The sequence below is a fragment of the Vicugna pacos genome, chromosome 33 (genome assembly GCF_048564905.1).
Source record: "Vicugna pacos chromosome 33, VicPac4, whole genome shotgun sequence".
In the NCBI taxonomy this organism is placed as follows: domain Eukaryota; kingdom Metazoa; phylum Chordata; class Mammalia; order Artiodactyla; family Camelidae; genus Vicugna; species Vicugna pacos.
Window position 1 is genome coordinate 120,814 of NC_133019.1, and position 23,188 is coordinate 144,001.

The following is a 23,188-nucleotide window of genomic DNA, read 5'->3' on the forward strand; positions in this document are numbered from 1 at the left end:
TGAGCAGGGCAGAGAAGGTGATGGGAAATGGGTCCACAGTACATAGAAACACACTGCCTGGTGGTGCCACTTTGATCCAGCAACACAGACAGTGGGTCTAGAGTTGTCACCACGTGAGGGAAGGAGTCCTCAGACCTGATGGGAGAGTCTGAGCTACTAGAAGCACTGACATCCTCTGGTCCCGCTAAGGTCAGAACCCACCTACTGGAGCTGCCTTCTGGGGCTGTGAGGCGAACACAGGGTGGCCCTGACAACTGGTGTCTAGTAGGAGGACCAGCCAGGGATGCAAACCCTAAAAACATATGTTGGATAAGTCTCTGGCAACTTGATAAAAGAGCATTGGGAAGTGTCCCCATAGATGACTGCGTGTCACGGCTACATCTGCACCCCATACACACATGCACACACGTGTGCACACCCAGGACTCACTGGCTGCACATTCTCCAGCCCACCCAGCACATGCAGGCAGGAAACATGCAGGGGCTTCTTTGCCCAAGGAGCCCTGGGAAATTCCTGGGCAGCCTGCCGGTCCCGCTGCTCCTCTCTGCTCCCTTTCCAGCCTCTCTCCAGCCCCCACGCTGCCTGCCGGTTGCCTTTTCTTTGGAATGTCCAGTGCACTGGGGTGAGGGGGAGTGGGGATGTCGAGAAGGACACACAGCAGCTTGGCAGGCCTTCGGAAAGCAGCAGTGCTGACAGGTGCGGCCCCCCTATAGGCCGGAGCCTGAGACACCCATCTCCACCCAACAGGCACCCCGGTATCCCGGCAGGTACCAGTTGCCCCACCAGCCATCTCCCTCTCCGGGTTCTTGAAGCCAAGGGGGAGCGGCACCCTCCCCGCTCCTGGCTCTGCCTCTCGGTCCCAGAGAACCGCCCCCCAACTGCCCAGCCCGGAAACAATCACCCTTTGAGAAAGCCTGCCAAGCCGGGCGCCAGGAGCCGCCGGGATGCAGGCGGGGTGGGGGTGGGGGGCTTTAACTCCAGAGAGCAAGGCCCAGAGATGTCGCTCCGCCCGCAGCCCCGGCTCCAGCGTGCAGCGCCGGGGCCGCCTCCGCCGGGGAGGGCGCGGGGGTGATACCAATCCGGGGGTCCCTTCCCTCCGCGCCCCCGCCTCAGCGGACGAGGTTGGTACCGACCATCAGCCGCGCGGGTCCCGCCGGCAGCTGGCGCTCGCTCGGGGCGGGGGCGGGGGCGGGGCGGGCGGGGAGCGGGGGCGGGGCCGGCTGCGCTGTCACAGCCGCGGCGGCCGGGGCGCATCCGCCGCTGCCGAGGGGACTCCGCGCCGGCCCGGTCGGCTGGGCTCCGGCCGCGCGCCCCGGCCCCCGCGCCCCCGCTCTGCGCTCCCGGGGCCCGCCCGCCCCACTCCCCTCTGCGCCTCCGGCCTCCCTGCCCGGCTCCCCTCCCCACGCCCCTTCTGAGCTAAGCGCAGAAAGGCCGGGCCGGGCCGGGGCGGCGGGCGGACGGCGCGGACCTAGCGGCTATGAAGGGGCCCCCGGGGGCCCGCAGCCCGAGAGCCCCCTGGGACGGAGGCGCGCGCGGCCGGGGCCAGCAGCCTGGGGTCGCCGGGGCTGGAGCGTAGGGGCTGCCGCCCGCGATGGACCTCACCGGGATCGATCTGGACTCGCCGCCGCAGGTCAGTGCCCCCCGCCGCCGCTCACAGAGCCCCTTTATGCGTCCGCATCAGTACCCGCGCCATGTCCTCCTGGGCGCGTGTGCGCGCGCCTGTGTGTGTGTGTGCTTATGTGCGTGTGTGTGTTTGTGTGTGTGGCTGTGCGAGCAGCGGGGCAGCTGGAGAGCCGCCGGGAACCGGACTGGGGCCGAGGGGCCTCGAAACAAAACCTGGGCGATGCCCGCCCTCCTCGGGCGACGTGGAGTGGGGAGCTGGTTCTCAGCAGCTCCCACCAGCTAGCCGGCTCTCAGCTTGCTGGTCCCTCCCCACCTCAGCAGGTGGTTGCCGAGGGCCCGGGTCTGGGGGCCAGCACCCGCTACACGGGCTCCCCAGCGTTGTCCTCAACCGCTCTGAGGCTGCAGCCACCGGCGAGTTAAGTCTCTGCAGCTCTGCCGGGGATGCTGAGGGGCTAAGAGGTGGCCAGGTGGCCCAGGGTCCTTGGGACGTTAAGTGTAGAGGGAGGAGAGAAGCACGACCCCGTTTACCCTCTACCTGCTGCACTTGGGCTCCAGCATGGGGTCCTGATCACTCCCAAGTCAGAGCCCGTAACTTCTGAGAAGGAGCTGAGACGTGAGGCAGGAAAGAAGGAAGAAGGAGGCCAGGGCATCCAGCGGTGACAAGGAAGGAGGTGACAGCTTGGGACCAAGAGCTGAGGTCAAGAGACACACATACACAAGCCCTTGTCCAGTCTCCCCGTCCCCTTCTCTGGCCAGGCCTAGTCTCAGCTGGCACTGTCTGCATGGATTCTTGCAGAAGCTGGGGCTGAGGGACTCTGGGGATTTCTGATGCACTGGACTCTGAAGCCGGCCTTGCTGACCATTGTCAGCGCCATGCCTGGAGGGGGACGGGGGCAAGCGCAGCTACACCTGCGTGGGAACCAGTCTGGGTAGGGTGCCTGTTTGGACTTGAGTGTGGGTTTTGTGGCGTGTCCTGCTTCACAGGACTGAGTAGGGATGTCTTAGTGCATAGCCTGTGACACTATTGTGTGCATTTGTGTGGAAATGGGGACACAGCTTCATAAGGTACTGGGGTTGTGCAGCGTGTGGCTTCACAGGAACATGGCTTGAGGTTTTCTGAAATTTTTGTTCTGTGCCTTGTGTCTCCCTGCCTCTGTCAGTGGCCACCACAGAGATGGACATATTTCCTCCCAAACCTGCACAGCTGGGGGCCGTTACTGGCTTTACTGGACCAAACTGAAGTCCCCTTCCCTCCGTGTGGAATGAAGACCCTTCCCCCGTGAGACCCTCAGAGAGATTGTGCACTGTGCTCAGTCCATCCCCAGCACCCCCTAAGGTTCTGGAGCTGCGTGCCGTTCCCCTCTGCCCCTTTGGGTGGGAGCAGAAAGGCTTGCCGGGAGTACAGAACGGAGAGGGCTGATGGATTTGGGCCCCATTCAGCAGTGGTGCCGAGTGGCTTGCCATGCCCATTCTGTCCCAGGCCCTTGGACACTTGGGCATCCCTGTGTGTTCAGGCACATTAGAGGCCCACAGGCGCTGGGCTGAATATGTGCATGTAGGTCTCTGGATGAACAGACACTGGCTAGTCCTCAGAGTGTGGGGCAGGTGAATCACTGAGGGGCACAGGCAGAGACCAGGAGCTGCAGAGGAAGATGCTGGCAGAGCCAGCCCAGTCCCCTCCCTCAGGCCTCTGGACCCACCTGGATTTTCCCACCGCAGTTCTGAGGGGCGGGGGCGAGGGGTGAGGGGACCGAGTCACTGTACACCCCCTGGTCGTGAGCACCGAGGGGGAGACAGGGCAGGAGCCCTGCAAGTGTGAGAGTTGTCGCAGGGTGAGCTGACCTGGAGCCAAGCCCTAGGATCTGGGCGTGTTGGTTCAGCTTGGCTGCAGGAGGAGCTGGCACAGAGGTGCCTGAGAGCTCCCCTCGGCTGAGAACTGGAGGGGAAGGGAAGCAGGGCTCGGGAAAAGAGAATCTGAGAGTCTGAGGCAGGCAGAGCAGCTGCGAGAGACAACAGACAAAGGGGCAGAAAGGACAGAAGCAGGCTCACAGAGCAGCCAGCAGGGAGCCCAGTGGGGCGGGGAGTGGGGGCAGCAGCCGGCTTCCTTCCCAAGTTTCCCAACCCTGGGTGAAGCAGGGGCACAGTCTCCTGAGGAAGGTTCTTCCCAAGGCTCGCATGAATGTGAGGTTCGGAGGGAGGCCCGAAGGCAGAAGGGGGACCGCCTGTGAGACCGGGACCCTCAGGGAGATGTGGCCCGGAACCAGCCCCTGTGCTGAGGGGTCCCCTACCTCCTGGGGCCTGCCCCCCCCCCAGCCCTGGGTACAGTGGGCTGGAGGCACCCAACACCTGGAGAGAAGGAGAGGAAAACCTCCTGCTGCAGCCTCAGGGTTCCGGCCGGAAGGCCTCTGGGGGCCCCGCTGAGCACGGGGTAGGGCACGGGCTCAGCCAGGCGGGGCCGCCTCAGGCCCTCCGTGACCAGCTGGTGGACTGTGGGGGAAGCTGAGCCCCCTAAGCCCTGGCTCCCTGAAGGCCTGTGAATCCAGGAGCCCTCTGTACCAGGCTGTTTGTGGTAGAGTTCTAGGTGGATGTCACCGTAGCGTCTGGACTTTGCTCACTTCCGCATGTCTTCTGAGTGGCTCTGGAATTTGGAGTAGCCATTCTCTGGCCAACCCGGAGCCATTCACACTGGGGTTGCCATCTCTCCTATCTCCCATGCCTCCAGACTCTGGGCCTTCTCTGCCCAGCAGTGCCTGTTTCCCGGTGCCCCCTTGCCCATCCATGGCAACAATATCATTTCCATGTCTGATCAGTAGCAATGTGGTCCTTCCACTTACCAGCCAATGGTTGTCCAAAAAAATCCATGCAACTGATGAGAGCTCCAACCCGGTGGCCTCTCGGTGTTTGTGCTGAAGGATGGCGAGGTGGATGGAGATGGTTCCAAACCCCCACTTCGTGCTCATTCACTGAGCACCTACTGTGTTCCAGGCTCTGGGCCATGCCGGGAACTGAAACGTTAGAGTCAGATCAGGTTTTTTATTTAACTTTGGAAGAAAGGACTGTGTGGGTTGCTTTTTTTTTTTTTTTCCTTTTTTGCAGCTATAGCAAATTTACTTTTCTGATGAGGTTTAGCTCCAGCCAATATTAAAATGAGTCTGCACTCCCTGAGCACACCGGCAACAACAGGGCAGCGGCCTCCCAGCCAAGTGCTTGGCAGGGCTTAGGGCTTCGCCAGCAATAAGCCCAAAGTGGAGAGTGTCTGGACTACCAGGAGCTGGATGGACTTGGGGATAAAACTTGCCTGCAGTTTTAAACTTGTGGACCGGGTTTCTCTCTTCAAGAAACTTCGGGAAGGAGGGGAGCAGGGGCATAGAGATGGCAGGCTTGGCCGTGGGTACCAGGAGTGGACCCAACCTGCAGCTGGGTCCCTGGTCTGCGGGTGCTCGCTGACTGTTGTGTGAGGCTGGGCACAGGCGGTCCTCTCTGCCTCACTTCCGTCTATCTCGTTCTCTTCTGCGTGAAGCAGTCGAACAATCTGGCCTTCGAGGCCATGAGTCCGTTTAGGCTCAAAGCTCTGGGCTGTTCATGTAACCATCACTCAGAAGCCTGAACCCAATGCTGGAATGGGGTAGGCTGCTCTCCCTCCCTGGTGGGCTGTCCCCCAGCCAAACCAGCCACTTCTCAGCTCAGTAGCACATGTGTCTAGTGGCCATCACATTCCCAGCATCACAGAGTTCTCCTGGCAAATGCTGCCCTAGACTGCACAGAGGGCTCAGCCAGGTGCTGCGAGCACGGAGCCCAACTACTGGACTCAGATCCCCGCTCTGCCGCCACAGCTGTGTGTCCTAGGGCCAGTACTTGACCTCTCTGTGCCTCACACTCCTCATCTCTAAACGAGGACGATAGCAAGATGTCTGTGAGGCAGGACTGAGTGTTACGGTTAATCACGTTAACCACTCAGAAGAGGAGTAGCAAGTGCTTTGCTTTGCAATTTTTTATTGTTCGTTCAGTTAACGTTTCACGTAGCGAACCCTTGTGGAACCGGCGCATGGCCTTGCTTCCATCTCTGACCCCTCTGAGCCTGTCTCCTCACCTGCGACAGGCATGAGGCCGGTGGGTGGGCCTGCTTCGCTCTCCCCAGGACAGAGGACGGGGGGTGTCCGTCTTTGCACACGAACGCAGCCACATGCGTGGGGGAAGTGGGCACACCTGAGATTCCGTTTAGTGGCACCACTCCCACCAAAGACCATTTCTGGAGCCCCCACGCGTTCAAAATAAAAGGAGCTGCACGAGGTCATGGGTTCAATCCCTGGTACCGCCATTAAAAAAATAATTTAGTAAGTAAACCTAACCCCCCCCAAAAAGTAAATAAATAGAAATAAAAAATAAACAGAGCAAATAAGTTCCCGGCCATCAGCATCTGCTGGGTGAGGGCCTGAGGGCTCCACCTGGGCTACCGCCCCTGGTCTTGAGGGAGGGGGAGCCCAGCAGAGGGAGAGGGGCCTTGGGCAGACAGGATTTAGAGGTCACCTGGCTGAGCCAGTCCCAGCACCAGGTGTGCCAGCCACTCACTGAGGGGCAGAATCTCAGGAGCCGCTGTCTCTTCATCTACAGCGGGAGGGGCATGTAGCGTGTGAGCGTTCCTCCCAGACTGTGCTACTGACCCCGGAAGGCTCTCCTCTACAGACGCCCCCGGAGCAGGAGGCAGGAGCAAGGGGGCCCGCCTGCTGCGAAGGCAGAAAGAAGAGTAAATGGGTCTGGGGAGCATCTGCAGCTATGAGCTAGCCGTGGACGCACAGGTGGTCTGGCCCAGACTGGGAAAGGGGCGGATTCTGTGGCTCTAGGCTGTTTCCTCCTTTCTACCGATGAGGAAGCCAGTGCCCAGAGAGGTTCCATTCCTGTTTCAGGTCACACAGCACTTTGGTGCCTTGTCCCAGATGGTGGCCTAAGTCCCCCAGAGCCTAGCCCTCCCGCTCTCAGGCCCCCCCATGTTGTGCAGGACAGAGATGAGCAACGGGGTGGCAGGAGCAGCCCCCCAGGCTCAGGGTAGGAGACCCACACTGGACCCCCAGGCCCCTTCCACAGACCCACTGGGATAGGCCTCCTCTCTCCCCTTCATGACAGCTGACCCCAGAGGACAGACCTAAACTGCCTTGACAGGGCCCCAGGGAAGGTCAGCTGGTTCAGGCCACAGGCGACACATTAAAAATATATGCGAAACTTTAATTAAACCAGTGAATCATCAGTCTGCATGGTATGTTCACGCATGCTCTGGCCGAAGGAATGAGGTCAGCCTGGAAATCAGGTGGAGTGAGCCGTCAGGCCCACAATGGCTCGAGAGGGTTTGGGGTGCCGGCTCTGCTCAGACCAGACCCAAAGCCTTGTGTCCCCATTAGCTGACTGGGGTCTTTCTGGGGTGGGCTTCTCAGCCCGAGCAAATCCAGGCCATCCTCAGCCCATCCCCAGCACTGTCCAGCACGCTGGGAGGTAAGTGCAGACTCAGAGGTGTCAGGGCTGCATCCCTGGAGATGCAGTTTCTGGAAGGGTGCGGCCAGTGGAGCAGGCCACACCAGGCCACCTGGAGCCCCTCCTTCCAGGGGCGTCAGTGCGTGTAATGAGTGCCTCGCCCCTTCATGCCCAGGTGGGACCCACGCTCGGCTCCTGGGCAGTTGAGCTCAACTTGCTGTACAGACTCTGAGCACGTGCTCCCCTTCTTCTTCCGTCAGAAAGCTCTGAACTAAAGCTGAAGTATTACTCATCTACCTCATCAGCTGTCAGTGTTAACTTCCTCTCCCTCCCGTAAATCTCGCTCCAGGAACAAGCGTCCCACTTGCTCCCAATGTCCACCACCTCCCTCCACGCCCGAGGACTGGGGACACAGTGGGCTGCCCTGTGTGTGCGCGTGCATGTGTGCATGTGTGTGCATGCTTGTGTGTACACGCACACCATCATCTGTCCACGTCCTGGCCTGCTCACTCCTAACAGCTCATCTGGAGCCTCTGGGGGCTTCCCACAGCCATGCCCTGTGCATGTTTCCTGGCGGTTACCCTGCCAAGTGACAGCCAGCAGGGAGCTGCACACACTGGGACAACACACAGGTGCCCGCCCAGCCCTGCTGCTGGGAAGGCCTCCTGTGCCCCTCCTTCAATGTCCAGGTGCGTCTGACCCATCTGCCCAGACCTTCTGGATGGCAGGTTCTTTTTTTGTGGTTAGAACAAAAGCACAACAAAATTAAAATGTAGCATCTTAACTGCTCTTAAGTGTGCAGTGCTGTTAAGAACATTCATCATTCAGTGATCTTAACCATCCATCTCCAGAACCTTTTCTTTCTGCAAACGGGGAACTCTGTATTCGTTAAACTACCCCCGACCTAGCTCCCAGCCCCCAGCCCGGGCACCTGCCCTTCCGCTCTCCGTCTACAGAGGTCTGACTGATTACACATCTCTGTGAGTGGGTCACACGGGGTTGGTCCTGCTGCTCTGCCTCTCCCTGAGCGCAGCATCCTCTGGGGTCCCACGTGCTAGCAGGTGTCAGGACTCTGTTCCCCTCAGGCTGGGTCCCACCATGTGGATGTGTTTCGTCGTCAGGCTGGGGGTCGTTTGATGCCAGACCAACGATGGGGCAGAGTGCTAACAGCGATATCTCTCCACCGCCCTGCCCAGCCTGGGGCCTGTTGGGTCGGGGATGGTGCAGACACCTCTGTGCTGAGTCCTAGGCATCTGATTTGGGTCTCTGGTTGCTCCCCTGACTGTCCAGTGCCAACCACATGTACTCAATGCCCAGCCCATGTGACAGTCCCCAAAGGTGGGGCAGGAGCAAGTTGGGGAGAGCACTCCCAGCAGAGGTGCCAGGTGGGCAGGTGAAGGGGCGCCCACTGGGCCCCCAATCCCCCACCTCCCGGGCACCTGGGACTCTGGGAGCTGGGGGGAAGCTGGGGTCTCCTTGACCCCCATCCACAGGGGAGGCCCAGAGAGGCAGAGATGGGCCCATGGCAGGAAAGGCCAGCGTGTTCAGGGGCATTTTGCTGTCATTGTATTGGAACCAGGCAGGACCTCGTCTGGGCAGGATCTCAATCTGTGCTAGGGGGACCCACCTGCAGTTCTGCTTGGCCTGTTCTCAGTGGTGGGGTGCAGCCAGGAGATGGAGGCAGTGGGGAGACGGCCCTGGGAGCCGTTGGTTGAGCCCCTCTGCTCCCTGAGCCTGTGACTCAGGCACAGGGGACCCACCCTCGGTCTGCTCTTGAGCTGGCCTTCCGTCGAGTGGAGACCCAGTCACAGGAGGGCTCCAGCCAGGCTCAGAAGCCGAGGGTGTTCACACACGCCCACGGACACACATGCACTCGTTCAGACCGGGCACTGGCCATGCACACACACGTGTGTGAAGACGTGGGCTGCAGCACTGTGAGGCCACTCAGGGGCTCTTTGGTTTGCAAGGGGTCAGGCAAGGAGGCAGCCTCAGGAGCTCTCAGGATAGACGGCAAATTCCATGTCCAGGAGGACAGGCAGCAGGCGTCTCTGGTGCCTTCACCAGGCTTACAGGCCAAGTCAGACAGCATCAAGAGGGCAGTGGGGAGAGGGAGAGGGGCATGATAAAACACAGGGACACGCAGGCCCCACGTTGGGCTGTGGCAGAGGCGACAGCAGGAGTCAGAGGCCAATCTGAGGAGGGAAATGAGGGAAGTAAGGGGGTGCTTGCGGCTGAGGCCGGGCCTGGCTTGCTCTCTGGGCATCTGAACTCAAACTGTGCTCCTGGGGCTGGCCCAGACCCTGGGTGGGAGGGGAAGTCACCATCTGGATGGACAAAGGCAGGTCTGGTGGCTTCCAGAGCTCTTGGGAGCCCTGCAGGGAGGGGAGGCGCTGTATTGGACGTGGGTCAGACGGCCGTAGGCAGAGGTAGAAGGGAAACGGGAGAGGCCACAGGGAGTGGTGGGTGTGGCCGCACGGCAGAGCCTGGGTGACACCGAAGTTTTCGATCTGTTCAGATTCCACGGTGAACCGGATGTAACACGCAGTCCGAACCTGTTTTCAGTCTTCAACTAGTCAGAGTCCAAACCTAATCCAAAGGTTATCTCTGAAAAACCAGAAAGCAAACTAGGGAACTGCCCCAAACAAGCAAAAGGTGGAGTGTGTTTTCTGACTCTGCTGGGCTGGAAGAAACCAAAGCTGTCACGTGGGGTTTACACCAGGCCCAAGTGGAGCTGCCCTGCTGCCCCCACCCAGGGTTTGGTCTCCTGGGGAGAGGCGACAAGGTGGGGCGAGGCACAGAGTCCACACTGCCCTTCCTGCCAGGCCTTCTGAAGTGAAGGCCAGAGGTGGCCAGGCCATGGCAGGACGCAGAGCCCCAGGGCATGGCCTTCCCTCCCCAACAGCCTGCACCGTGAAACTGTGGGGGAGCCCCTTCCTGGGCCCTCAGCTGACCAGGGCGGGCAGGGCAGGGCCGTCCCAGTGAGCTGGGAGCCTGTCCTGGGCCTGCAGGCGGGAGACAGCATGCACAGGCACCTGGTGTGAGCAGCTCCGCTAACTCCCAGACCCTGGGCCCTTCCAAGCCACAATTTCCTCATATGTACAATGGGGATGAAGCCCCCTGCCTGCCTCTCAGCCTTCAGTGGAGACCAAAGGGCTGGGCATCATGAAAACTGAACCTCACCTGCTCCAACAGCATGGCCGCCCAGGACCTCACTTCCCTCCTGAGAGTGGAGTGAGCTGTGGGACCTGCTCCAGGGCGAGGATGGCGGGTGGAGAGGCCACTCGTGTCCTGTCAGGCAGGGCGGGGATGGGGGCCGGGGGCCAGGGCTCGGGGGCCGGCTAATGGAGTGTGGACTGGCTGGACCGGAGCTGATTGGCTCTGTGTCCGGCTCTCCTGAGCAGCAGCAGCAGAATCGATACTCGTCCCCTGATCCCATTAGGGCTCCCACAGATCTCTGGGCAGGGTCAACCCTCCCCTCGCGGGGCCCCGGCTTCTGTCAACCTTGCCCCTCCCCTGCCTTCCGCAGCCCCGGCCCCCTAACCCGCATCCCTCCCAGGCCCAGGGGGGCTTGGGCTCCTGGAAGACGGGGACAGCTTCTTTCCTCACGGGCACAGCCGGGGCTCTCCTCCATCCCTGTAAGACCAATGTCCTTTATTCTGTCCGTGCGCTAAACGGTACCCAGGCCGGTGGGAGCCTGGGGTCCCCTCTGGTAGCCAGTGAGCTGCATCCTTCCCGAGCATCTGGAATATTTGTTCCCAGCCTGTTTGTGACGGTCCTGTGTGTTCTCATGGTCACAGAATGTGACACTCCACGAACTGTGAGCTGGAAAGAAAAGAATGTGTCGTTCCTATGAAAACTAAGTGGAATGCTCTCGACTCCATGAGGTGAGCCTGGGAAAAAACTTCTCCAAATTAGGTGAAGATTGGTGGGAAATGTCAGGAAACTCCTCAAGGATATGGCACTGGGTTGCTCACTGAGCGTCCCAAAGCATCCCCAGGTCTTGTCACTCTGGAGAGGTCAGGCTGCAGGCAGGGCGCCCAGCCCTCCCACCTCCAGAGGGTGGTGAGCTCCTGGGAAAGGCTGGAGCCTGCTTCCAAAGAGGGCAGAGCTGCAGTGGCCAGGAGGAGTGTTGGGTTGCACTGCGCGGTCATTGGGGACCACCGTCCATCCAACTCTGGGCGCTTCAGTTCTTGCTTCTCCTGAGCTGACACATGTGGCTTGTATGTGTCACCTGGAAGGAGTCTTCACCCCACGGCCTCCTTGGCCAGCCAGCCAACCACTGTCCCACTCCAGAGACGTGGGGTTGGGTAGTCTGTGTGTAACAGACTCCACGCTCACACACACACACGCACACACACACAGGTGCGCACATGCTATCTCTGCAGCACCTCCCCCGAGAGAGGGCCACATGAAGCCCCTCCCTGAGGGCTGGTCACTGCCGGAAGGCCGCCTGTCCATCTCCCGCACCTCCGCATTGTCCCTGGAACCTAACCCAAAGCCCCACTCACCACCGATGCTGGGACTTACACAAGCCTCCTCCTCAGGAAGATGCCTCCCTGCACGTGTGGAACCATCCAGCCTTCAAGCCCACCTCGCCTGGCTTTGCCTCCCCAGCCTCGCCCCTCCTGTCCAGCCTGACTGGCTCCAGCCCAGCCTTGGGCTCATCAGAGCCCCTGATCTAGGTCCCAGGACACTCTGAAACTCGTAGGTCTTCCCAGACGTGGCCCACCTCCAGGGCTCACTGGCCCTTAAACCATGACCGAGCTCCTTGGAGAGCCATGTTGCGGCCTCTTGCTCTGACTCTGGCCTTGATGGACCCCGACCCCCGTTTTGTCACACAGGACACTTCTCCATCCTCACAGCCCTTACTGTCCGGACCCCAAGTAGCTAACGAAACAGAACTGAGACTTCACCAGGGTGCTCCCAGTCCAGCCCTACTTTTGGAGATGAGCGCAGGGGCTGAGGAGGACAAGCAGGGGCCCCAAGCCCCCATGGAGAGCCGGCCCCTGGCCCACTGGGCTCACATGCCCCTCTGTACAGCACTGATCTGTATCCAGCCGAGGCCCTGGGAGGTGCCCAGGGGCAGAAGGGCCCCCATCTGTACCTGCTGAGGGGCACAGGACGATGGCGGCGGAGGCTGGACACAGACACGAGCCTCGGTGGAGGGCGGGGAGTCGCGGCCGTAGCAGACACAAGCCCCCACTCACTCTAGCCTGCAGGAGCCTCCCTCAAACATCTGTTCTCCGTGCCACGCCCCTCCCCACTCTGAGTGTGACCCAGCCCTCCTCTGTCTCACCCCCTTTGCCCAAGCCCACCAAGGGCGGGGTCTGCGGAGGCACCAGCCCTACCCACAGGCAGGCAGCCCCTACTTCAGGGTTCGGGTTAGGAGCAGCTACCCCATCTCAGACTTAGGCCTCTGGGTCTGGGGTGGGGGTGGGTACAGCTTTCACCCCCACCCCAGGCCCCAGGCCCCAATTCCCCTAGACCCGCCCCCTGCTGGCTAGCTGGCTTCCCCCAAGGCTGGGGCCCTCCCTGCTCGGCTTAATAACCTCCTGATAATTATCTCCACAATTTTGCTGCTTGCTTATAATAGTCTCCATTAAAGTTACGGGGTTTTCAGGCCATAATGGCTTCCAGAGTAATTAATGCACAACTGGGTTTATAGCTAAGTTTATTTTTAGAGCTTTTCTGCCTCACCCCTTCCCCCTCCTCTTATAGATGCTTTGACCAGACAGACTGGATGGGATCAGAGCCTCCATCCACGGCCCCAGCCTCCATCCCCCCATGTCCACTCCGGCCCCCTCCTGCTCCCCCTGGGGAGGTGCTGGGACCACTCTGGGGCCTGACCTCCCTTCCCGAGCTCCTGACTGCAGCACAGACCCAAAGGGTCTGGCAGCTCAGGTCTGGCTCCACCATGTGCTGTGACTTGGACGAGACATTGACCCTCGCGGTCTCAGCAAGCCCCGGGTGAAACGGGGAAGAGGTCCTCACCCGCGGCCCAGGAGTCCTGAGGACGGAAGTGCTCAGTGCATCCAAACAGCTGTTCTTGTTAAAACTGCAGCCCAGGCCGCCCACAGAGGAGCCAGTGCCAGAGGCAGGAGGCCGCCCCAGCTCAGCCACCTGAGCGCACCGGGCAGGCCAGGTGTGTGCAGAACAGCCCCAAGCTCACTCTGCCGTGGCTTTCCCACCCTGAAGTAGCACCCTCCCCAAGACCAGGACTCCTGGAAAATTTCCAGGGTGATCACAGAACCAGAGGAGACCTCCCAGCCAGGTCTGTTGGAAGGGCCTCTCCTCCTAAGACGCCCAGCCAAACAGAGCCCCTTTGCAGCCTGTCTATGGCCTAGGGCGGGTGGGAGATTGGCAGGGGTGTGGCATGAGCTCACTCAGCACACGAGACCCAGACTGGCATCCTGGGGTGGGATCCTGGGCTCCAGCACCTGCTGGGGCCACGGCATAGGAGTCTGAAGGAGACCCAACGTGCCTCAGGATTATTCTCCTCTGCGCTCTGTGCCCCCACCATCCCTGCCTGTAACCTTAACCTGGGAGCCTTCCCAGCTGCCTCCAAAGAGACTGTGGAGGTGGAGCTGAGGGGCGGTGGGGGCAGGGTGGCCGACCCAGGACACCACAGTGCCTGTCACTGGAAGATGACATGGTTCTTCCACGAGGCATGAGGACCAGACAAGGACAGGGAAACAAACTGTCTCCAAAACCTGGGGCCCAAATCCTGCTCAGCCCAGCTCCTGGCTGTGCTGGGAATGGGTGGTCCCCCTCCCGTCTCCCCTGTGGACCCAGCTGCACCTTGCATGGTGCTCAGGGCAGAAGTGATGAGGAAGGTGGGAAATGGGATGTGACAGTTTCCATGGCGTCAGGAGGCTCAGCGCCCACCTCCCATCACGTGGGAGGCCAGGCGGGGCAGGGGGGCAATCTCCCCATGCAGGGTCCCTCTCCTGGGGCCTCTGCTGCTGCCACTTGAGTGCCATCTGACCAGCACGTGGCAACCCACCTGGCCCCGTCTCCTCGCTGACATCCAGCTACAAGACCTGGGCTCTGTCTTACCCACGGGGGGCTTCTCGAGAATGTCCCCCCGACGTCAACAAGGGCAGAGTGTTCCCTCCCAGGACCCATCCTCCAAATGCCTCTTACTGGTCCTCGGAGGACCCAGCCCAGCACCAACCCCTTAATCCAGGCTGTGGAACACCCATGGGGGCACAAGCATGCAGCATTCACAGCCGCTCATGCGTCCCAGACGCTCACTGAGTACATCCGGCCCATGGGCTCCACGGGCGTTAAATTGTTTAATTCCCAGAAGCCCCGGGAAGGAGGTGCTGAAGGTGCCCATTTCATAGATGAGAAGCCTGGGACACAGAGATGAGCTGGGGTTTGATCCCAGGCAGGTGTGTCTGCATCCGTGCCCTGCTGACTCCAAGTGGGCAGTGCCCGCCCTGTGCTTGTGGGGACAGAGGTGGCTGTGCCTGACCAGCAGACAGAAGCTGGGATCCACCCAGGAAACACAATGTCCTGTATCCCCAGCCAGCCGGCCCTGCTGGGGCCCATCCCGCCCAGGTCTCTGGCCATCCTCTTCTGCTCTGTCTTGCAGGTGTCCACCCTGCAGGGTTCCTGACTGCACCCTGGACAACGCCCTCCTCAGCCTCCGGTCGGGCGGGGCTCTGCAGAACTGCTTCGGCAATGGGTGGGTTGTGAGCACCGGTAAGGCCTGCTGGCCAGCATTCGGCCTCCCGCTCCCCCACGCCCGGCCTGCCTGGCCCATTCCTGTTCTTTTCTCCCCTGTGCTTGGACCATCCGCCACCATCGTGCAGGTAACGAGGAGCCGTGGGCCCAGCCAGCCTTGGAGATGCCGAAGAGACGGGATGTCCTCGCCATTGTCCTCATCGTGCTGCCCTGGACGCTGCTGGTCACCGTGTGGCACCAGAGCACCATCGCGCCCCTGCTGGCCGCACACAAGGGTGAGCCGCTGTCCCGCTGCTCATGAGCTTTGGTGATGGGGGTGACCAAAGCCAAGGCTGCTGGCAGCTGGGGAGCCATAGGGTGAGCCAGGACAACGACCCTCCTCTGGGGGGGTCTTGGCTGCTTCAGGGACCTGACAAAAGCTGCCACACATGCGGAGACTCAGGGGCCGGACGCTGTCCCCGCTCCCCGGGCGCACTCGGTGGCTGGTGGGGCTGGTGGGGCTGGTGCGCGGGCGGATTCCCAGCCTGTGCTGTGCCATAGCCTTCCAGGGAGAGTGTGCTGTTTACTCCCTTTCCTCCTTGCAGGAAGCCCTGATCCAGCCCTACCAAGTGCAGACCGTCCCTGGAGCAGGGGTGGGAGAGCTGGCCTCTCCTGCTCCAAGGCCAGACCTCTTCCCGCTCACGGGGGCTTCCTTCACCCCAAGGCCGGGCATGTGCCCCCACCTGGCCTGCCCCCATCCCGCGGTCTCTGGTCCCACACCCTCCTCCCCCGCGTCCACACGCAGACACCACCCTCCAGGGCAGCCCTTCTCCCACTGAAATGTGCGTGAGAACCTGGGGGCCTGATGAGACATGGGGGTGCCCGGCCCACCCCAGAGACAGGGCAGGGTCCGGGTGGGCCTGGAAATGAGTGATCTGGGGGCAGGCAGGGGCCAGGAAGCAGTCTGGATCCCTGACATGGAATCACACGTCGGGTCTTGCTCAGCTGGGGGTCCTAAGGTTCTAAGGAGCGACCGAGGTGAAGGTCGCTGCGCGCCCTCTGCCAGGCTGGGCGCCTGGAGCCCCTGGCCTTTCTCCTTGACTCCAACATCTCTCTTTGGTGCTTGTCATCCTGCAACCTGTCATTCCAGAGGGGCCATAACTACCACGTGTCAGGAGGCAGCACCACGTGGATTCCATTCTCGGCAGAGCTCTGGGGTCAGAGAAGTCAGGCTGTTGTGCTCAGCACTGCTGTCCCTGCCTGAGGACAGGGAACTGGCCGCTGTCTCCCCAGAGCAGCCAAGGCAGACCGAACGAAGGCGGCACTGAAAGACGTTAGGGAGGCCCATAGGGCTCAAAGGTGGCAGAAGTCCTGCCCAGCTGCATTGTGAGGCCCAGGCAGCCTCCCAGGGCACAGACCCGCCGGGGGATGATTGCAGTGGTGGAAAAAAGGAGGCAGGGAAAGCTCAGTCTCGTTCCCCAGCCTCGGTACCTTAACTTCCCTCAGGGTGGGATGAATTTCACCGTCTTTATATCCTGGTCAGAGTCTCCTCTCCTCAAGATTGTTCTCTTAGCAGCTTGACCCAGAACTGCTTTGGGAAGTCCCCTCTGCTCCCCATGTCTGTGCTCGCTTTCCTGCTGCATCTGCACCCGCGGGCCTCACATCCCTGGCCGGGGCGGGGTTCCGGCTGCCGCTGTGTGTCCCGTCGTGCCTTCAGCCTGTCTGAGCTCCCTGAGAGCCCGAAGCCTGTGTCCCCTCCGGAGCCCAGCGTCAGACCCCACCTGCTAATGACAGGACTGGGGCAGAGAGGTGGCAGCGGCTGGTTCACAGCATCCTTCCAGAACCACACTTCCCTCCTTGCGTGTAACCGCTCACACTATCCTTTCTGTAGCTGCAAGAAGCCACGGGGAATAGAGCTGTTTACCACCCTCCTCCTATACAAGAGGAGCTGAGAGTGACCTGCTGGGCAGTGTTCCAGCCCTTTAACCCCGTAGTAACTCGATAAGGTAGACGCTGTTATCAGCTCCCTTTTGCATTTGGTAAAACTGAGGCACCAGAAGCTCCCTGCTCAAGGCCACGTGGTTGGTACGTGACAGGGCTGGTCAGGGTCTGAGCCCAGGTGTTGGGATCCTAGGTCTGGCCTCTGCTCGTTGCCACCTCCTGCTGAGATGCTGTGAGGGCAGTGAGGGCCCAGCCATCCAAACAGGAAGGGAGGGCTCTTAGGAGTGAGAGTGCCAGTGTGCTGATTCCTCTTGGTGGTGGGACTGACGCTTCGCCCACGGGGAAGATGTCCAGGATGTAAGAAAGGCTTGGCGATTAGAGCTGTCTGGGCCGGAAGGAGGGGCTCCCCATGCCTCCGAGTGTTTCACCTGAGGCCAGGCCTCCACCAGGTTTCATCCCAGTCCCTGCTGGGGTCTTTGGGACACGTGGTGTGCACCGCTGGCTGCAGGGCAGGTAGGGTTCCAGACGGTCGAAAGAGCGGACCCAGAAAGTGCAGGTTAGGAGACCTACACCAAACCACAGAAGAACCAAGACAGGCCTCCGCTCTGTCCTTTTGCCCAAATGTGGGGATACCTAGAATCGGAAAGGACAGGATCAGGACAAAATTTTCTTGACAACTACGGGTGACACCCTGGATCAACAGGCAGCACTTAAATATCAAATTCCACACCAAGATTCAGAGGCTGGATTATGAAACCCCAACGCGAGGGTTTGTGAAAACCCGGGCAGGGCAACGTTAGACCCCAGGGCACAGTGGGCTTTGTCCGAGAAAGTTCTGACACCGCCCTCAGGCGCAGCAGCAGAGGGAGGCAGTGCCCAGGCTCTGCAGTCCCACGCTGGCTCTGGCCAGATGAGGAGGGCATAGGGTGGCAAGGGCAGAACACTCTGTCACGTTAAACCCAATACATTTGTGAACCGAGGATGCAGGCTTGGGATTTGGCCAGCTGCCCTCAATAGCTACCGAGCTGTCAAATGTGGGAAGGAGGAAGAGGTCATTTCTGTGTCTCTAGCAGTCAGAATTAGGAGAAACCCGGGAAGGGATGTCAGGCAGGCAGCCTTGACCTTCAGCTGCAGCCTCCCTGCCCCCTCCCAACTCCGAACCCTGGGGCAGGTGGAAGAGCAGAGGAGAGGTGTGGCAGGGCGGGGCTGGGGCCCCTGCGGTACCTGCAGCCTGAGCCAGCCCACACCTCTCTCTTCCGCCCACCTGCAGATGACGGCAGTGACTCCCGGCGTGAGGCTCCCCCCGGCACAGACCCCAGGGAGTACTGCATGTCCGACCGCGACATTGTGGAGGTGGTGCGCACGGAGTACGTGTACACGCGGCCCCCGCCCTGGTCCGACACGCTGCCCACCATCCACGTGGTGACGCCCACCTACAGCCGCCCAGTGCAGAAGGCGGAGCTGACGCGCATGGCCAACACGCTGCTGCACGTGCCCAACCTGCACTGGCTGGTGGTGGAGGACGCGCCCCGCCGCACACCGCTGACTGCGCGCCTGCTGCGCGACACCGGCCTCAACTACACGCATCTGCACGTGGAGACGCCGCGTAACTACAAGCTGCGCGGAGACGCACGCGACCCGCGCATCCCGCGGGGCACCATGCAGCGCAACTTGGCCCTGCGCTGGCTGCGCGAGACCTTCCCACGCAACTCCAGCCAGCCCGGCGTCGTGTACTTCGCAGACGACGACAACACCTACAGCCTGGAGCTCTTCGAGGAGGTGCGGGCCGCGGGGGAGGTGCTGGCCGCGGACACACGAGGGAAACCTGGGAAACCCTGGAAGGGGCAGCCTGCAGGACCCCAGGAGCCTGGGAGAACTGGCTGAAGGGAAGGGGGTTGGCGTTGGGGCTCCCAGACCATAGCCCTGGCCTCGGGGCATTGTCTGAGGGCTTCCGGTTGCAGGGGCGCGGGTTCTGTGTCGACCCTCGGAGGGTCTTGTGGTTTGGGAGTCAGGGCAGTGGGGAGGGGAAGGAGTCATTTCAGACTCTAACCTGGGAAGACAAGTGTTGCAGAAGGGGGCAAAGCGGGCAGCAGGTCGCGCGAGAAGGGGAGTGTGACCTGGGTGGAGAGGCGGGCTTGCGCCCCTGGCCCAGCCGGGCACACAGCTCACTGATGACTCATCTTCCGCGGGAGGGGCTCCGCGCGGGTCGGCAGCGCAGGCGCCCTGACGCTCTTCCCGCTCAGATGCGCAGGCACCCTGACTCCTGCGCCTGCCCGGGTGTCCTGACTCTCTTCCCCTGCAGATGCGCAGCACCAGGAGGGTGTCCGTGTGGCCCGTCGCCTTCGTCGGCGGCCTTCGGTACGAGGCCCCGCGCGTCAACGGGGCAGGGAAGGTGGTCGGCTGGAAGACGGTGTTCGACCCCCACCGGCCATTTGCAATCGACATGGCAGGATTTGCAGTCAACCTGAGGCTCATCCTGCAGCGGAGCCAGGCCTACTTCAAGCTGCGTGGCGTGAAGGGAGGCTACCAGGAAAGCAGCCTCCTCCGAGAACTCGTCACGCTCAACGACCTGGAGCCTAAGGCCGCCAACTGCACCAAGGTCAGACCCTCGGCAGAGCTGACAGTAGTCGTGCAGCCCTTCCCGGCCCAGGCGACCCTCCCTGCCAAGGAGGGAGAAGGGAACAGGGCCTGGGAGACCCGGCCCCCCAGGAGGGCAGGTTACTGCCCATCAGGCAGCCACACTGAGGGCAGGAGGAAGCAGGGAGGGGCGACCAGTGGGGCAGAGCCCAGAACTGCATCTGTCTCTCTCACAAGAAGCAGCTGGGCTCCATGACCTCCCACCAGACACACCTTCACGTGGTCACACACGTGCACGCACGTGCACAGCAACATACGTGGACACACATGTGCACACTCCCACACACCTGCGTGCATACACAAGAACACACACACACACACACACACACAGCGCTTCTAGCTAGGGCCTGGGCTGTCATGTCACTTGGCTGAGCTGAAGGCCCAGAAGAATCCTCTCCCTCTGGAGAGACCCATCAAGAAACAGAGGAGAGGATGAGAAGCAAAAGGAAATCTTGGGGCCTGTTTGTCTGTTTCTGTAGCTGTAGACGTTCTGTTTCCCACAGATATTTTGAATGCATCCTATGTACAAACAGCGAGAATGAGGGGTGGGTAGAAATAAAGAACAAAGGAGGAAACCCTGAGGGAACAAGGGCAGGACGGAGGGGGCAGGGAATGCTTGCAGTGGTGGGAGGGAGGGAGCAGGCGGTGGCAGGGCGAGGTCAGGGCCCGCCCCATATCCTCTTGTGTCTCTGGGCACACAGATCCTGGTATGGCACACTCGGACAGAGAAGCCGGTGCTGGTGAACGAGGGGAAAAAAGGCTTCACTGACCCCACGGTGGAGATCTGAGCCCCAGGACACAGGTAGGGGTGAGGGAGGTAACACAGGGCAGGCCACCCAAGTCTGGATGCACAGTAGATCTGCCGAGGCTTGTCCCCTCTGTCTTCAGTAGTGGTGGTCATGGGGCAGACGCCAGCGGGAGCAACAGGAGCCCACCAGCCCTGCTATGCTGGGTCGTTCTGCCACCGGCTGCTTGGGAGGCCTGGCCATCCAGGCACCACCCTTTCGCAGCTCCCTCCTCACAAGTTCTGCTCTGTGGACTCGCCCAGGCTCTGTCTCCTGTGGGTTCCTCCTCAATCGAGGTGGAAGCATGGCCCCCAGGGCTGAGCTCGGCCCCCAGGTGCCACTTTTCACTGTCTGACCTTTCTGTCTCTGGGCCTCAATGTCTTCATCTGCACAATGGGTTGTTGGGGTACCAGGTGTGTCTCTGGAACTATAAGTCCTGCATGCATGTTGCTACTTTGTTTGATTCTTTAAAACCCTCAATCGAAGTAGGTCACAGGCTCCATCTACACTTTAGGGGTAAAGAAACATTCTGAGAAGCTGAATGGAGTGAATGGTACCAGGTGATGGGCAAGCTGGGAATTTTGTGTGGGCTTCCTGTGGTCTTGTCATAGAGGCCAGAGCTTGGACCGTGGGACACACATCTGTCCTCTGGCCGGGAGTCAAGCTGTGGCTTTGTATGACATTGGCAACTGCCTGCCCACGGGGACCACAGGGTGTCATTCTGCCTGTCTTGTCCCTGAAATTAGAAAATTACCTTGGTCAGTGCCACTGATGCTGTTGGCACAGAGCATCACTCCCTGCCCCATCCCTGACACTGGAGCGCGTGCCCCCACTGCCTCTCAATGGGGACCCGGGGGTGGGCTCTGCGGACCCCCTGGATGGCCCCCAGGGGGCCCTGACGCCTCACCCTCCCTCCCTCCCCTTCACAGGAGCCTCCTTCTCAGACCCGGTCCTGGCCACCTCCTCTCCCCACAGCTGGTGGTCCCTCCGGGGCAAACTCCTAAGGAATCACCATCACCCTCCTTCCTACTCTGGGGCCTTCAGAGAGACCAGCTGATGGCAGGACAAAGGACGGAGACCCTAAAGCACAGAAACCCCAGACCCGTTGTTCTCTTCCATCCCGCCGGGGCAAGGCCTGCTGGAGCAGACGCCGTGGGCCCTGAGCCCAGGAGCGATGCTGGGCTGGGAGGGAGGTGAAGGACCTGGCGGTCCAGCAGAGTACCCCCCACACACACCCCCGATCCCTGCTCCCGGCCCCACGCACGACCACACGGGACAGACTGGCCAGGCACTTCTGAAGACGGAGGGCGGCCCCTGGCCCGGCATCAGTTGGAGCTGCTCAGAGGAGACACAGCCGTCTGGCTTTCCTCAGCTCCTGTTTCCAGAGCATAAGGCAGCCAGCCCTGGGTGAGGGGAGCCAGGCTGCCAACGGGCTCCCCCTTCCCGTACCTCGTGGTGGGAGTAGACCCCCTTCCCCAACCCTTGTCCCTCAAGCCTGCTCCTTCCAGCACAGGGAAGGAGGTGGGACCCTGAGCCGGCACAGGTCGTGGGCTGACCTGGATGAAGACCACATGGGCCCCAGGCCCCTCGCCTAGGCTGGGCCTGGGGAGGTGGGAGCCCTCCCCGCCCCCAGAGCCCTCAGAACTTCAGGCCACAGGGGCTCGAGGGGGCCCGGGTGTGAGGGAAAGAGGAGGGCCCGGGCAGCCCCACGACTCTCCTGAGGGACTTTGGATTCGGGAGGAGTTCCTGGAAGGGGCGGAGACGATCTGAACACCGAGGGCAGGAGGCCGGAGTGCACACCACTTTGGAAATCATGCAATTTACACACAAAGTGGGAGAGGAAACCTCACTTCTCCCTCAACGGTGGGGGGGGTCACACAGAGCAAGCTGGCCTCACATCCAGCTCCCCCTCCCCCTCCAAGAAGGAACAGTGCGTGCGGCGTGCGGCCCTCGGCCCAGGTGATGAGGCCCCTGTCTCCCTGCTCTGGGCCCCGGGCCGTGCACAGCTTCCCAATGGGCCGGCCGGCCGGCCTCCGCCGGTCTCTCACTCACGCTCCTGACGGTTGGAAGCACAATTTCCCTCCCAGTGGAGGAAGAGGAAGGGCCTGAGCCTGCTGAGGGGGTGTTCACTTTTAACTGCTAACAGCCCCCACTCCTCTGAAACTCACAGGACGGGTCTGAGGACCCCTGAGAACCACCCCTGTGTGTGCGTGGGTGCACAGGCGTGTGGGACTCAGTCCAGGACCTAACAGTCACACAGCAGCACTGGCTGACTATTTGAAGTGGGTTTAACTCCGCCGCCCCCGACCCCCGTAGTCATGAGACCGTTCGACGGGCTCACCTCCCTGAGAGCCCTGAGCCACCAGGTGGGAGCACCTGGGGACCAGGCGGGTGGCGGGAGAGGTGGGGAGGGCTTGGGCACGGGCCTCGGTCTGTGAGTGAGTTGACTCTGGGCACCTGGCTGCCTCGCTTCCAGGACCAGCCCGAGTACAGGGCAGCTTGGCTGGACTGGGGCCACCTTATTGGCCAAAACCCAGGGCTCGTTTTCAGGAGATTGGCAGTGAACAGCAAGCGGGGCTAGTCTCTCCCTCTCTCTCCCTCTCTGACGCCAGTCCGGCTGTTTGCACCTAACACCCTCTCTTAGCCGCATGTGTGTTTATTTATACTTATACCCAGGTGGACTGCAGTGTTCATCTTTGTTGGGAACGACTTCGTTGTGAATCAGAATTGGGCCCATGAGTACAGTGTGTTTCCAAACCCTCAGGCCGGGGGTCCTGAGGACAGAGATGGGGGGCGTGAAGCCCACGCAGCTGCCACCATCTGATGTTTTAGTTCCACTGTATTTAATTTGTTTCAAAATTAAAAGTCAAATATGGTTTTTAACAGTCCTAGCCCTCGTCAGCCCTGCCTTATTTTCCCTCCTTCATGTAACCATCCAGCTGCGCTGGTCCACGGGCCTCTTTCAGGAGCCAGGACAGAGCAGTGGAAACCAAGGCACTGCCTTCTCGTGGGAGGAGATAGAGGGACAAACCTAGGGCGCTTCAGCCACAATCTGTTCAAGGAGACAGTGG

General features: G+C 61.1%; 1 protein-coding gene across 2 annotated transcripts; it reads left to right on the forward strand.

Annotated features, from left to right (window-relative positions):
* The first annotated feature begins 1,464 nt into the window (after positions 1-1,464).
* B3GAT1 (beta-1,3-glucuronyltransferase 1) lies at positions 1,465-23,005 on the forward strand. Of its 2 annotated transcripts, XR_012066544.1 has the most exons (8): positions 1,465-1,630; positions 14,684-14,776; positions 14,904-15,050; positions 17,966-18,474; positions 18,998-19,294; positions 20,034-20,134; positions 21,047-22,483; positions 22,762-23,005. XR_012066544.1 is itself a non-coding variant. In XM_015245580.3 (7 exons), the coding sequence occupies exons 2-6, from the start codon at positions 14,773-14,775 to the stop codon at positions 20,118-20,120; spliced, it is 1,044 nt and encodes a 347-aa protein (XP_015101066.1). In that variant the 5' UTR covers positions 1,465-1,630; positions 14,684-14,772; the 3' UTR covers positions 20,121-20,134; positions 21,047-23,005. The 2 variants fall into 2 exon arrangements, 1 of the variants encoding a protein (XP_015101066.1); XM_015245580.3 differs by having other exon boundaries at positions 21,047-23,005.
* The last annotated feature ends 183 nt before the right edge of the window (positions 23,006-23,188 follow it).